Source organism: Hemitrygon akajei, chromosome 18 (assembly GCF_048418815.1).
Source record: "Hemitrygon akajei chromosome 18, sHemAka1.3, whole genome shotgun sequence".
Lineage (NCBI taxonomy): Eukaryota > Metazoa > Chordata > Chondrichthyes > Myliobatiformes > Dasyatidae > Hemitrygon > Hemitrygon akajei.
The window spans coordinates 56,070,397-56,082,792 of record NC_133141.1 but is presented as its reverse complement, the minus strand read 5'-3'; the positions used below and the strand labels follow the sequence as shown (position 1 = coordinate 56,082,792).

Sequence of the window (12,396 nt, the reverse complement as noted above, 5' to 3'; positions counted from 1 at the left end):
ACCTGCTGAGTTCCTCCAACATTTTGTGTGTGTTAATAGATCAGCACTCCTGATCCCAATTAAAAATAAAAATACAATAACTTTACAACTACAAATTTGGCAATCAATATGTTCAATATCTATTGTGCACAAATGTAAAGTAAACCATCTGTATGTTTCATCATCATAGGCACCAACATGATGAAGCCATTCAATACAAGCAGAGGACTCAAGACATTGAAACACAGGGCAAAGAGGCAAGTTAAAATTTTAGCAGTTGTATTGGAAATGTGTTACTATCTCCCCATGATTAGAAGTTTATAAACAAGATGAAAATCAAATGTTATTATACTAATTGTAATAGTAGGTTCATTATATCTCTGCAAAATACAATTGAACAGCCTCAGTCTAGGTCAAAGTCATGTGGGGCTGGGACAGATGTAGGCTGTCTATGCACAGGAAGTAATCACTTCTTGATTTACATTTATACCAAGTTGAAGTGGAACTAATTTTCAATTAATATTGAGTAATTGGGTACCTGGAATTGAAAATAATTCGGGCCTCAGCATCTCTATCCATTATTTAACCAAAATTCACAAAATGTGTGCAAAATTAAATTTTATTTAACAACTTTGTTTTGATCATTCAGTTTTCAATACATACAGAAAAGGTTTTAATTCAGATCTGGTTTTCTAATCAACACTGGTTTGTCATCTATATGCGCAAAAAGGTGACCCACTTTCCTCTGCATGGACACATTGTATTCACCTCAGTTCAGCAAGTCTACATGGAAAAAGCCAGTACTTAGGATTACACAATTGTGGTTTAATGAGAGTGGATTTGACAGATCTTAGTATGGAGCTTTGCCAACTCCCCTTTGGTTGTTCTTTAAAGCATTAGCTTTCTAGAATTGTGTAGAATGACTCTTAATATCATTGACTGAACTATTTTTGAATCCTATTAATGAACTAGCTTGGTAAAATAACCAAATCCTTTCTTAGAGTAGTATGAAAATACACAATTAATTTATTGGATAAACAAGTCTCCAACTAAAGACTGACTTAGTTCCAAATTATTTTACCATGCATATCCTCTGGCTGTACTCAAATCGGTGTCTACATATTCCCTTCCAAAATTCTCAGATTTAGGATTCGGAACTATTTTACCTTATGTCAGACTTTCCTTCTCTTCTTTCTTCCACTCGGCCCCTTCCCTACCTCTGCATTTCATAAAATCCCATATCCTTACATATCCAGCTTTTCCTCAGTTCTGACTAAAGTTCATCGGAAACATTAACTCCTGTTGCTTCTGCATAAATGCTGCCAATATTCTGCTGAGTACTTCCAAAATTTTCCATTTTAACTTCACTTTTCTAGGATCAGTGGTATTTTGCACATGTGAAATCTATTTCAATAGGCAATGCACTCTATATAGTATTCTTGTTTCAATCCACTTCAGAGTATCTTTACCAAAATTGAAACTTTATGGCTTATTTTCAGTTATCTTTTCATGTTATAAACAAGCAGGTCGAGAATTTTCAACTTTATTTGCTATTTCTCCTATTCACGCCGTGCATTAAGAATAAAATTGTAAAATAATTGGGTATTCTATTATTTGTGTTGGCCAGAAAGAACAAAAATCTGCAAATCAGTGAACAAGAATGAGGCAAGACCAGTGGAAGAAGACATAGCTAATGTCTCTGTTCTTGCCATGTGGTTGACGGTTATGGAGGCTGCCATTTTGTGAGATTGTTCTTGCAACCACCATTTTGTGAACCACTTTAGTGAACTGTTTCTTGCTCAGTGATGGTTCAATCAGAGCAATTGAAAGTGAACACAATAAGTTTCCCTGATAATGATTTGCTAAACCTGAGACCCTGTCCAGATAAGAAGCTGTTTATTTAGTTATGTAAAAATGGTAGGCTTGTAGAAAGAGCAGCCAGTGATCTGAAACAGCATGGACTCAGTGTTTGGCTGACCTGGCTGAAGTGGGTTGAGTTGAAAAGAACTCAGGAAGTTACCTGAAGCACAAGTCTGAGGAAAGAGCCAAAAAGTATTACTGTTTGTAGCCTTGGGACAGATCCAATGAGAAGCTGACATAGGTCAGTCAGAAAAGCCTGAGCCAATGAAATTTGCTCATAACAGATTGATCTGATAAGGAAAAGGATCAGAATGGAGGTTTGTGTGAGTATAGACAGTGGCAACTCTGTAGAGGCTAACCATTGTGGAAGTGATAACCTCATGTCAGAAATGTGGATGATCATGATCAAGAGAAACAACTAGGCAGCATAGACTCCTTTTCCTGGATATTACCTTTTCCATTTTTTGACTGTTCACAGAGGGTCATGAAACCTGATGGGTATGCGCACAAGTACCTAGTTTTGTAAATTTGTGTGTTTGATAACTGAGCCAATAAAGGTATTTGTCAGTACATAAAAATTCTCTCTGAGCCTAACTGATCATTTTAGTTCATGGTTAATACCTGTAACATTTGTAAGCTTTTTTTGCATCAATTCAGTGCTATGTCTGAAAGATATCTATGTTATCATAGTGTTGAAGTGCAAGGATTACAGAATTAATGTACATCACCGAACTTGAGAACTATACAAATGACACCTCTGTTATGGCAGGTCAGGTGATGGAAATTGATTGTTACAAAATTCACAAACCACACCTAAAAGATCTGAGTTAGCAATGAAACTTTGCTCTTACAAAAGTCATGTGAAATAAGTAAATAAATAAACAACTATTTTGAGCTTGTATTTCTTGATGCACAACAGATGATGTGGTTTTGCACTGCAGACAACTGCAATTTAAATTATTTTCTAGTAACACAACAGCCCATCCTCCAGCTGTAACACAGGGGTCACCTGAATGACAACCATTAACAAACACCTGTATAAATTCAGTACAAATGTAAATCTTTATGTAGGATCAAATGGTCAAATGTTTTACATACACTGCACAATGTGGCATTCACATTGTCAGCGTACATGGGTACGGTACACAAGAGTACATTTCAATAATTCTTCCCAAGATGTTTTATAAAGGTTTGCAAAAAAGAGAGTTTGCATTAAAGTAAATTGTAATGTTTTGTTATTGTGGCAAAGGAACATCATAAGAGGCATCACTCGGAAATAATGGACAAAATTCCAGAAAACACAGAAGGAACCTTAGTTCTTGTTGGTAAGTATGGAACATCTTTGTTGTGCCTTGTAATGATAATGAAAAAAAAAAGATGGTTTTAAATAGAACATCCTTCTCTCCTTATAGGGGAAATTGTGGTGGTGGTGGTGGTGGGGGGAGCGTGGGGGAATGGAGATAGGCCTTGGTTTGCAAGTGAATGTGTTGTTAGTCATTTGTTGCCTTGGATTGCAGTTAAGTTGGTATCCTTCAAAGAAAAACACTGTGGTCTTGGCCAATACTCATATTTTCACCCAAAACACCACAAAAATTGCTATCATTCACCTCACTGGTGGCTGGAGGGCACTGTTTAATGTAGATGGGCTTCTCAAGACAAATCAAGTCAAGTTTATTATCATGAAATTACGTATGTAACATAAATAACCATATAATGTATATAGAAAAAAGACAACATTCCTCCGAACCAGGGTGTAAAGCACAGTAGTACACATAACTCACAATATCTTATGAAGGTAAGGATAAAATGTACAGATGAATCACACATAAATAACAAAGTAAAGTGCATTAATATTAAATATTGGAAGGTAGAGATCAGATTAACCAGTGACACATTGAATATGATACAGCCGGGAGTTCAGAAGCCTAATGGCTTGATGGAAGAAACTGTTTCTCATCGTGACTGTTCATATTTTTATGTTTTGGAGTCTCCTGCCTGATAATAGAAAGTCAAAGAGGATGCTGGATGGATGGGTAGGATCCTTAATAATACTCAGGGCCCTGCATCTTCAGCACTCCTGAGAAATGTCCCTGATGGATGGTAGGGAGACCCTTATGATCTTCTCAGCTGTTCTAAAACAGTCCTTTGTAGGGACTTCCAGTCTGATGCTTGGCTGCTCCCGCACCAGATGGAAATGCAACTTGTCAAGACGCTCTCAATGGTGCTCCTATAAAGTACAGTTAAGATGGGGTAGGGGGAGCCTCGCTTGCCTCAATCTTCTTAGGAAGTAAAGGCGCTGCTGTGTCTTTGTGTTCAGGGAGATGATCTTAAGGGACCAGGTGAGGTCATCAATGATGTGAACTCCCAGGAACTTGGTGCACAGAACTCGCTCTACGGAGGAGTCATGTATTTGCAGAGGGGGATGGTTTGTCTGCACCTTCCTGAAGTCCACAATGATTTCCTTTGCCTTCTCCACGTTCAGGCATAGGTTGTTCTTTTCACACCAATTCACCAGTCACTCCACTTCCTCTCCATACTCTGTCTCATCATTGTTCTTGATTAGGCCAACCACTGCTGTGTCATCTGCAAACTTGGTGACAAGGTTTGAGCTGGATCCTGTGACACAGTCAGGCATCAGCAGTGTGAACAGCAGTGGGCAGAGCACACAGCCTTGGGGAGCGCTAGTGCTCAGCGTAATGGGATGAGGGATGTTGCTGCCCACACGGACTGACTATAGCCTTACCTTTAAGAAGTCCAGTATCCAATTGCAGAGGGAGGTGTTGAGACCCAGGGAGGACAGTTTCTAGGGTATGATGGTGTTAAACACCGAACTTAAGTCTATAAACAGTTGTTTAGTGTATGAGACCCCATCTTCCAAGCGGGACAGAACAGGGGAGGGGGGAGGGCAGAGGCTATTGCATCGTCAGTGAATCGATTTGAGCGATAAGCAAACTGGAAAGGGTCCAGTGTAGCTGGAATTAAGGTTTTAATATGTGACATGACTAGCCACTCAAAGCATTTCATGTTTGATAACATAAACACAAGATTATGCTCTGTGTTTCTGTAATGTTATTATGTTGCCTTTGATTTCAGCAACATACTTTCAATACCACTTCATTGCAAAGAAAATCTTATCCTTCTTGTAAAACTTGAACTCCTTACACTCGTGTCTTTTATTTACTGTACCTTTAAGCATGTCTCTTAATTCTGAACACTGCTATTTTCCTCCCTCTTCCAATCACCAATACCTATTTAAGCACTTTTATTCTCCAAACTATTTAAAAGAGATTCCAATTTTATGTTTAAGTTATGTTGGCCTATTAGTATAAATTAATGAAGTAAATAATTCTAAGGCTTTGCTCTCAAATTTAGCATTGCCTAGACAGTGAACTGAACTGGATGTGGATGATATATCAAAGATATTCACACCATCTCTCCCTTTCGCAGGTTGTATGGAGTCACTGACTTGTCCAGCAATGGCCTTTGTGCGTTTGGAGAAGGCTGTTTGCTTGGAGTCAGTCCTGGAGGTTTCCATCCCCACCCGATTCATCATAGTATTCCTGGCACCCAAAACTTCCAACATGAACTATCATGAAATTGGGCGGTCATTTTCAACTTTAATGTCAGACAAGGTATGGAAACTTTCTGCAACTTGGAAAACTTAACATATCTGTCATAAACTGCTGGAAATTGACAAAGTCTTTCTGATCCAGATCAATGCTTCATTACATTGAACCACAATCATAACTATAATGGAGCTTCCATCTGATTCAAAATTTGAGAATTGCATTGAGAGTTGTGTACTCATAGGGTTCATAACAAGGAGAATACATGCTTAAGATAATATTTCTTTTCCAAGGTTAGTTAGTGAAGACCAAGGCAGGGAGTGAATACATTCAATGCACTGACTGTTTTAATTGTTTACAGAGTCAGGAAATGAAGTGTTTGGTATGACATATAGTAATTCAAATGCTGAGCACTCTATTACTAATAATAAATAATAACCAAGTTAATGCAACTGCCAATCAATAGTGAGTGAAGTCAATGATGCATGCTTTAGCTGAATTACCTCAGTGGGGCTTTATCTCATATTATGTTCAATTTTTAAAAGAACCATGTTTCTCTTATCTGTTCTCATCCAATCAGAGGCTACTATATTAGGTGCCTCCTGTATTGTCTTTAGCTGCAGAAGCCCATCCACTTCAAGGTTTGATGTGATGTGTGTTAAGAAATGTTCTTCTGCATATCACTGTTGTAACACATGGTTATTAGAATTACTGTTGTCTTCCTGTCAGCTTGAACCAGTCTGGCCAGTCTCCGCTGACCTCTCTCATGAACAAGGCACATTCACCCATAGAACTGCTGCTTACTGGATTTTATTTTGTTTTAGAAACTTCTTCTTCTTTAAAAACTTCTTCTTTTCTTCCTTTTCCCCCTCTTCTTCCTCCTCTTCTTCATGGCAGCTGGCAGACCAACATAAGGTGCATTACCGTCACTTATTGAGCTGGGGTGTGGAGCAAAGAGACAGGAAGTACACCCACTTTAGTGACCCCCAAGACAAATATCTTGTAAGATCAAAAAATCTCATGCTTTTCAAAAAGTCAACTACGCACTTATATAAATTACAATGGCAGTGACGTCCTAACAAACTTTCCATGTTAAACTGTGTCTGTCCCAAAGATCTCAATTTAGCAATTAGAAGATTCCTTTGCACATTCAAACAATATATGCAGCACCAGTTCTTGACAAGTGCACTCCCTACAACTGCCTGTATCATGCATACTAGTTGTGAACAAGGAGTTATTCAATCTCGTATGTCTACTATGTAAATGTGTATGCTTAACTTCTACCTTCCTGTTATACCCATCTCCCAGTTGAGTTCCCACCATCCTCTGAATTTTATATAACTTCTTTCCCTTATCCCAACTTTGTTACCTCAGTGATCGAACAGATATTTTAATTAAGGCTTTATGGAAAAGCACCACTACATTTACATCCTTAATTTTTAGTGATTACTTAGCTAGAAGGTCTGCCACCTTGTTTCTTTCAATACCAACATAAGAAATAGATATGCTAGCTTAGACCCTGCAGCCTCAACAGATGTTGCCTAATTTCCAGAAGGATCTCTGGCCTACAGTTTGAAGTACCTATTTTAATAGATGTCAAAACCGAGAATGAATCAGACCACAGAAGTACATAATCACAACATATATCTTTGACCCATTCCAAGGCTGAAATAATAGCAACCAACTCAGATGTGAATACTGACAATCTTTTAATAGTCACTTGAATCTTTGGAAAATAAACAGAACCACCTGAAAGACCTGTCACTAGATCTTTTGAACCATCTGTGTAGATAAGTAAGAATCCACAATATCTGCCTTGCATATATTGCTGAACTACCTGCGTAACTGATGTACAATCATTCTTCATCTTGATCTTCACTTGAAGGCTTAAGTCAACCACAGGCAAAGGGAAAAACCATGGTGGAGCAACAGAAAGGGGTTCTCTGGGGCCATATTCCACATTAAACAACCCAAGATTTTGTGCCCATTCATTTCCCATCCATCCAAAACTGAAGACTATGAATACAGTCCTGAAGACTATGAATACAGTCCTCCCAACACTCTACTGATGTTGCCAATATTGAATGACCAACTTTATCTCCTCTTACATTAACCCAATAAACCATTGCTAACTGTAACCTGCATAGACGTAAAGGTAATTCACCCAGGAATGCCAAAATTGGGGATGATTTAATCGTACCACAACATAATCTCAATGCTTGAACTTGAACTTTATCTAGGGGCTTTAAACCGCTGGTGGGGCTGACCCATACACAACATAATCTAAGATAGATCTGATTAACACAATATACATTTGTCTAAATGACCTCCCACTCACACCCAACTAAACATTTCAGCACATTAGGGGCTTTTTTACACTTCTCTATAATTTTATTCACATGCTCCTTCCATGTTAGCCTTATGTCTGTCCACATACCTAGAAACTTTACCACTGACTCCTGTTTAAGAGATTTTCCATTTAACTTGAGATTAATTGTGGGTGTAATGTTCCTTTTAGAAAAACAACTAACTTGAGTCTTTGCAACAGAAAATTTAAGTCCCCACTGACGGCCTCAATCTTCTACTTCATTAATAGCTGCCTGTATTTCCTAACTATATAATTTATATTCCTTTGTCTCTTCCACACGGCACCATCATCAGCAGATAATGATTTAGAAATGTCTGAGTCAACAGTTAAGAGAACTATAATATTAAAAAGGAATGGGCTGCACACACTCCCCTATGGAGTCCCATTCTCTATCTTATACTCCACAGAAAATATTGTTCCTGTCACATAAAAAATACTGAATCCAACAGAACATTCTACCACTTATTCCCATCTTTTAAAGTCTATGCAATAATTCTTGTGTCCACAACATATTACAAGCATTTATTTACATCAAAGAAAACTGCTACCAGTGATTCGAGCCTTATTATAAATATTATTAATTTGAGCCTTATAAATAACAGATTCTAACCCTAACACTGTGACTGGTCATTCTCCCTTTCTGAAAGCCAAATTGGTATACAGCTAATTTTCCACTACTTTCTACAAAATAAGAAAGCCTTGCTTATAACTTTTCTTTCCATGATCTTACATCCATGTGAAGTTAGTGAAATAGGTCTATAGCTGGAAGGATCTGATTGATCTGTACCAGGTTTCAATATAGGGATAACAACTGCTAATTTCCAGGAAGGAAGTAAGTTGCCCTACAACTCATATTGTATTAAAAAACTACAAAACAAACATAATTTTTGAATCTGACGATCGTATAAACAGATAAATAACACTTCCCAGGTGATGTCTGACTAGCACTATTAATAGCCCTTTTAAGTTCAGACAATGTAAGTTCAACTTCCAAACAGGAACTGGAACAGACTTGTTCTCAGCAATCAGGATTATTTGTCCGAACTGTTTCATAGAACATAGAACATAGAATAGTACAGCACAGTACAGGCCCTTCAGCCCACAATGTTGTGCCGACCCTTAAACCCTGCCTCCCATATATCCCCCCACCTTAAATTCCTCCATATACCTATCTAGTAGTCTCTTAAGTTTCACTAGTGTATCTGCCTCCACCACTGACTCAGGCAGTGCATTCCACACACCAACCACTCTCTGAGTAAAAAACCTTCCTCTAATATCCCCCTTGAACTTCCCTCTCCTTACCTTAAAGCCATGTCCTCTTGTATTGAGCAGTGATGCCCTGGGGAAGAGGCGCTGGCTGTCCACTCTGTCTATTCCTCTTAATATCTTGTATACCTCTATCATGTCTCCTCTCATCCTCCTTCTCTCCAAAGAGTAAAGCCCTAGCTCCCTTAATCTCTGATCATAATGCATACTCTCTAAACCAGGCAACATCCTGGTAAATCTCCTCTGTACCCTTTCCAATGCTTCCACATCCTTCCTATAGTGAGGCGACTATAACGTTATTTATATAACATTATTTTTCCTATTCCACCATCACTTTCCAATATATCAGGTGTTAACCTTTCACAAGGTTTATGAAAATTTATTACCTGTAATTCACTATTCTCTCACCAAAAATTCAACCAGATTTGACTCAAAAACAGCTCCAATTCCCAAAACGCTATGTGCTATCCCATTTTTAACAAGATTTCAACCAGGTTCCCTGTACATCAGGTTTATTTGTTAAACATACAACAAATTTCTTTAATTATTGATCATTTGCTAACAAACTAGAATTCCATTATAAAATTAGAAAACACATTAACAACTGTCCATTGAAGTTTGAACATTTTTTACTTATATAAGTTTAATTTTTTTCTGTTGTACTTTTAGTTTGTGCTGTACAATTTACCACATCTGCCATAAAAGTGACAAACTAGTTTACCAACAAACAACGAATACTTTATTATAAAATCATGCACTTTACACAGTGGCTTTAATCTATCTGTATTCTGGATATAAATAGGTCCCATTGACACTGTCTTCTGTACTTTCTGCAGAGTGTCTGCACATGACATGCCCATTTTCACCTGAGCACGCTGTGTTTCCACAGCTTTCTTATATACAAGACACCCTGCATAAACAGAACTTTGCTCCCCCCCACAATTGCTATATTTTGGCCTAATGCCTTCTCCACTATTACATAATCATGCTCTCCACCGCATCTACCAGACTGCTTTTTATCCCAACACATAGCTCCTACATGACCAGACTTCTGGCACTGAAAACATCTCAGAGAGGAGGCGACACATAGACTTGAACCGTGTAACTCATAAGCTAAATTAACCCTATCTGTCAACTTTTTTTCCATCAAATTTAATCAACACCAATAAGCTATCTGTTCTTACTCCACCATGAAACCCTTAGAAATGTTTATAATCCACAACTTTTCCCCCAACTAAATTATTTTTATGAAGCAACTCTTCCTGGGCTAAATTATTTTTAACTTGTTCCATGGATATATCCTTGATTACTCTCCAAAGCCAGTGTCATTCAAAATAATTCCTTGGTGTTACTTTCCTTCGTCCCACAGCTTTAAACCCCAAACCTTTCTCACATCATTTACAATCTTTAGAAACACTAAGAGTGCCCCATCTTTTAAAGGCCAGTTGGGCCATCGGTTAATTGTGGCAGCTGCTTATTTGGGACAACTCTTACAGAACAAAAACTAATGGAGGAAATAGTTGGGATTCTTTTAGGGCACTATGCCACATAATTGGGACAGGACACTGTTGTTGAAGTTTCTAACTAGTGTCAGTCTTGTGCACTTGTGTGATCATTAGACAGTACATCATGTTTAGAGTGAACAATATTTAAATAGCATTAATTGTGTGTGTGTTCAAAAAGCAGTGATTTTTGTCACTGATAGCGAGAAACAAGCTGTAAGGCAATTTAGTACTGTCTTGCTCACTGCAGTTTCAAGCATTGAGGTTTTATAGATGCCAGAAACAGCCAGGAGTGGAAGTGAAGCAATTTCATTACTTCAAAAAATTAGGAAATATGAAGAATTTGAAGGTATTGACAATCATCTTGAACGTTACAATAAAAATGAAGATTTGGAGGATGGAATTGCAGAAAGCATTGTATGAAGGCAAGTTCATTATCCACACCAGTGCCAGCACAGATTTTGTTCATTTACAATCAATCAAAAGAACATGGCAGCGTACACTGGACTAATTCCTCCATCAATAACTATTAGGGGCTAGTACACAGTTTTATAGTACTGTAGTAGTATTGGTAGTGTTCTAATTTGTTCTGTATTTCATTTAAATACTATATAGTTCCTATATAATTCTATGGGTTGTGAGTTATCTACCGATTTCTATGCAGAGTGCACACACTCTGCCACAGGTGGGGCAGATGGAGAGGTGTGTGGGTAGTATGGATTGTCCTGCCATTTGTGCTTGACCTCCATGCTCAAAGGTCCTTGGGATTCCTTGCTTGTTCAGCAGTCTTATCCAAGGATTCGCATCAGTTGGAGAGGATATTACATTCTTCCTTAGAGCACATCCTTGAACTGTTTTATCTCTCCTCCTGGGATTCATTTCCCATATTGGAACAAAGCTGGCTGAAGTAGAGAGGTTAAAGTAGTACGAGGGCTGTTGGGCTACAAGAAGATGTTCTGCCTGTCCAACCAGTAAATGTGGACCATTTTTGTGGTGGTGCTTTGGTGGCATTGATCCTGTGCTTTAATGTCCTAAAAGTAAGCTGCCATTTAGTGGTTGCATTCTGCAGCTAGGACACCACTGTTGCTTGTTGGACAATAGTGGGGCTGGGTGCCAAATTTAAAATCAAACATTCTTTTGCTCAGGTGGTTGAATTCAGAATTGGCACATGCTGTAGTGGTGGACTTTATCACTGAAGTCAAGTTGAGTTTACTACTATATATATATATATGTATTTGTAGAGTTTATTTTCTTTTGCACATTGGTTGTTTGTCAGTCTTTGTGTATTTTTTTCTATACATTCTATTGTATTTCTTTATTTTCCAATGGATGTCTGCAGGAAGGTGAATCTCAAGGTAGTACCTTATATGGTGACCTATATGTACTTTGATAATTAACTTACTTTGATTTTGAATTTCTTAATTCAACCCCTAGTCCATTTCCCAATGTTACAGATAGTAATAGTAAGAACCTCTGGTTGCTACTAGATATTAGACCATAAGACATAGGTGCAGAATTAGCCATTTGATCCATCAAAGTCTGCTCCTCCATTTGATCATTGCTGATCCATTTCCCTCTCAAACCCATTCTCCTTCCTTCTCCCCGTAACCTTTCAATGAGACCTCCCTTCATTCTTCTAAGTTCCAGTGTATACAGGCCTTAAGGGAATCATGCACAAGGACTCCCAAGTCCTTTTGCACCTCAAATTTTTGAATTTCCTCCCCATTTTGAAAATAGCCTACACTTCTATTCCTTCTACCAAAATGCATAACCATACACTTCCCAACACTGTATTCCATCTACCACTTCATTGCCCATTCTCCTAATCTATCCAAATCCTTTTACATACTCCCTG

The 12,396-nt window shown here is 38.0% G+C and overlaps 1 protein-coding gene across 3 annotated transcripts in view; it reads left to right on the top strand.

Annotated features, from left to right (window-relative positions):
* The window catches only part of LOC140741468 (anion exchange protein 2-like), an 84,417-nt gene that overhangs the window by 38,073 nt on the left and 33,948 nt on the right, over window positions 1-12,396 (top strand). For all 3 annotated transcript variants that reach the window (XR_012102065.1, XM_073071700.1, XM_073071701.1), the window contains 3 exons: window positions 170-236; window positions 3,089-3,164; window positions 5,287-5,471. Coding sequence is in view for 2 of the 3 variants with exons in the window: in XM_073071700.1 (XP_072927801.1) it covers window positions 170-236; window positions 3,089-3,164; window positions 5,287-5,471 (328 nt within the window). In the remaining variant the exon portion in view is untranslated. The remainder of the gene's footprint in view (window positions 1-169; window positions 237-3,088; window positions 3,165-5,286; window positions 5,472-12,396) is intronic.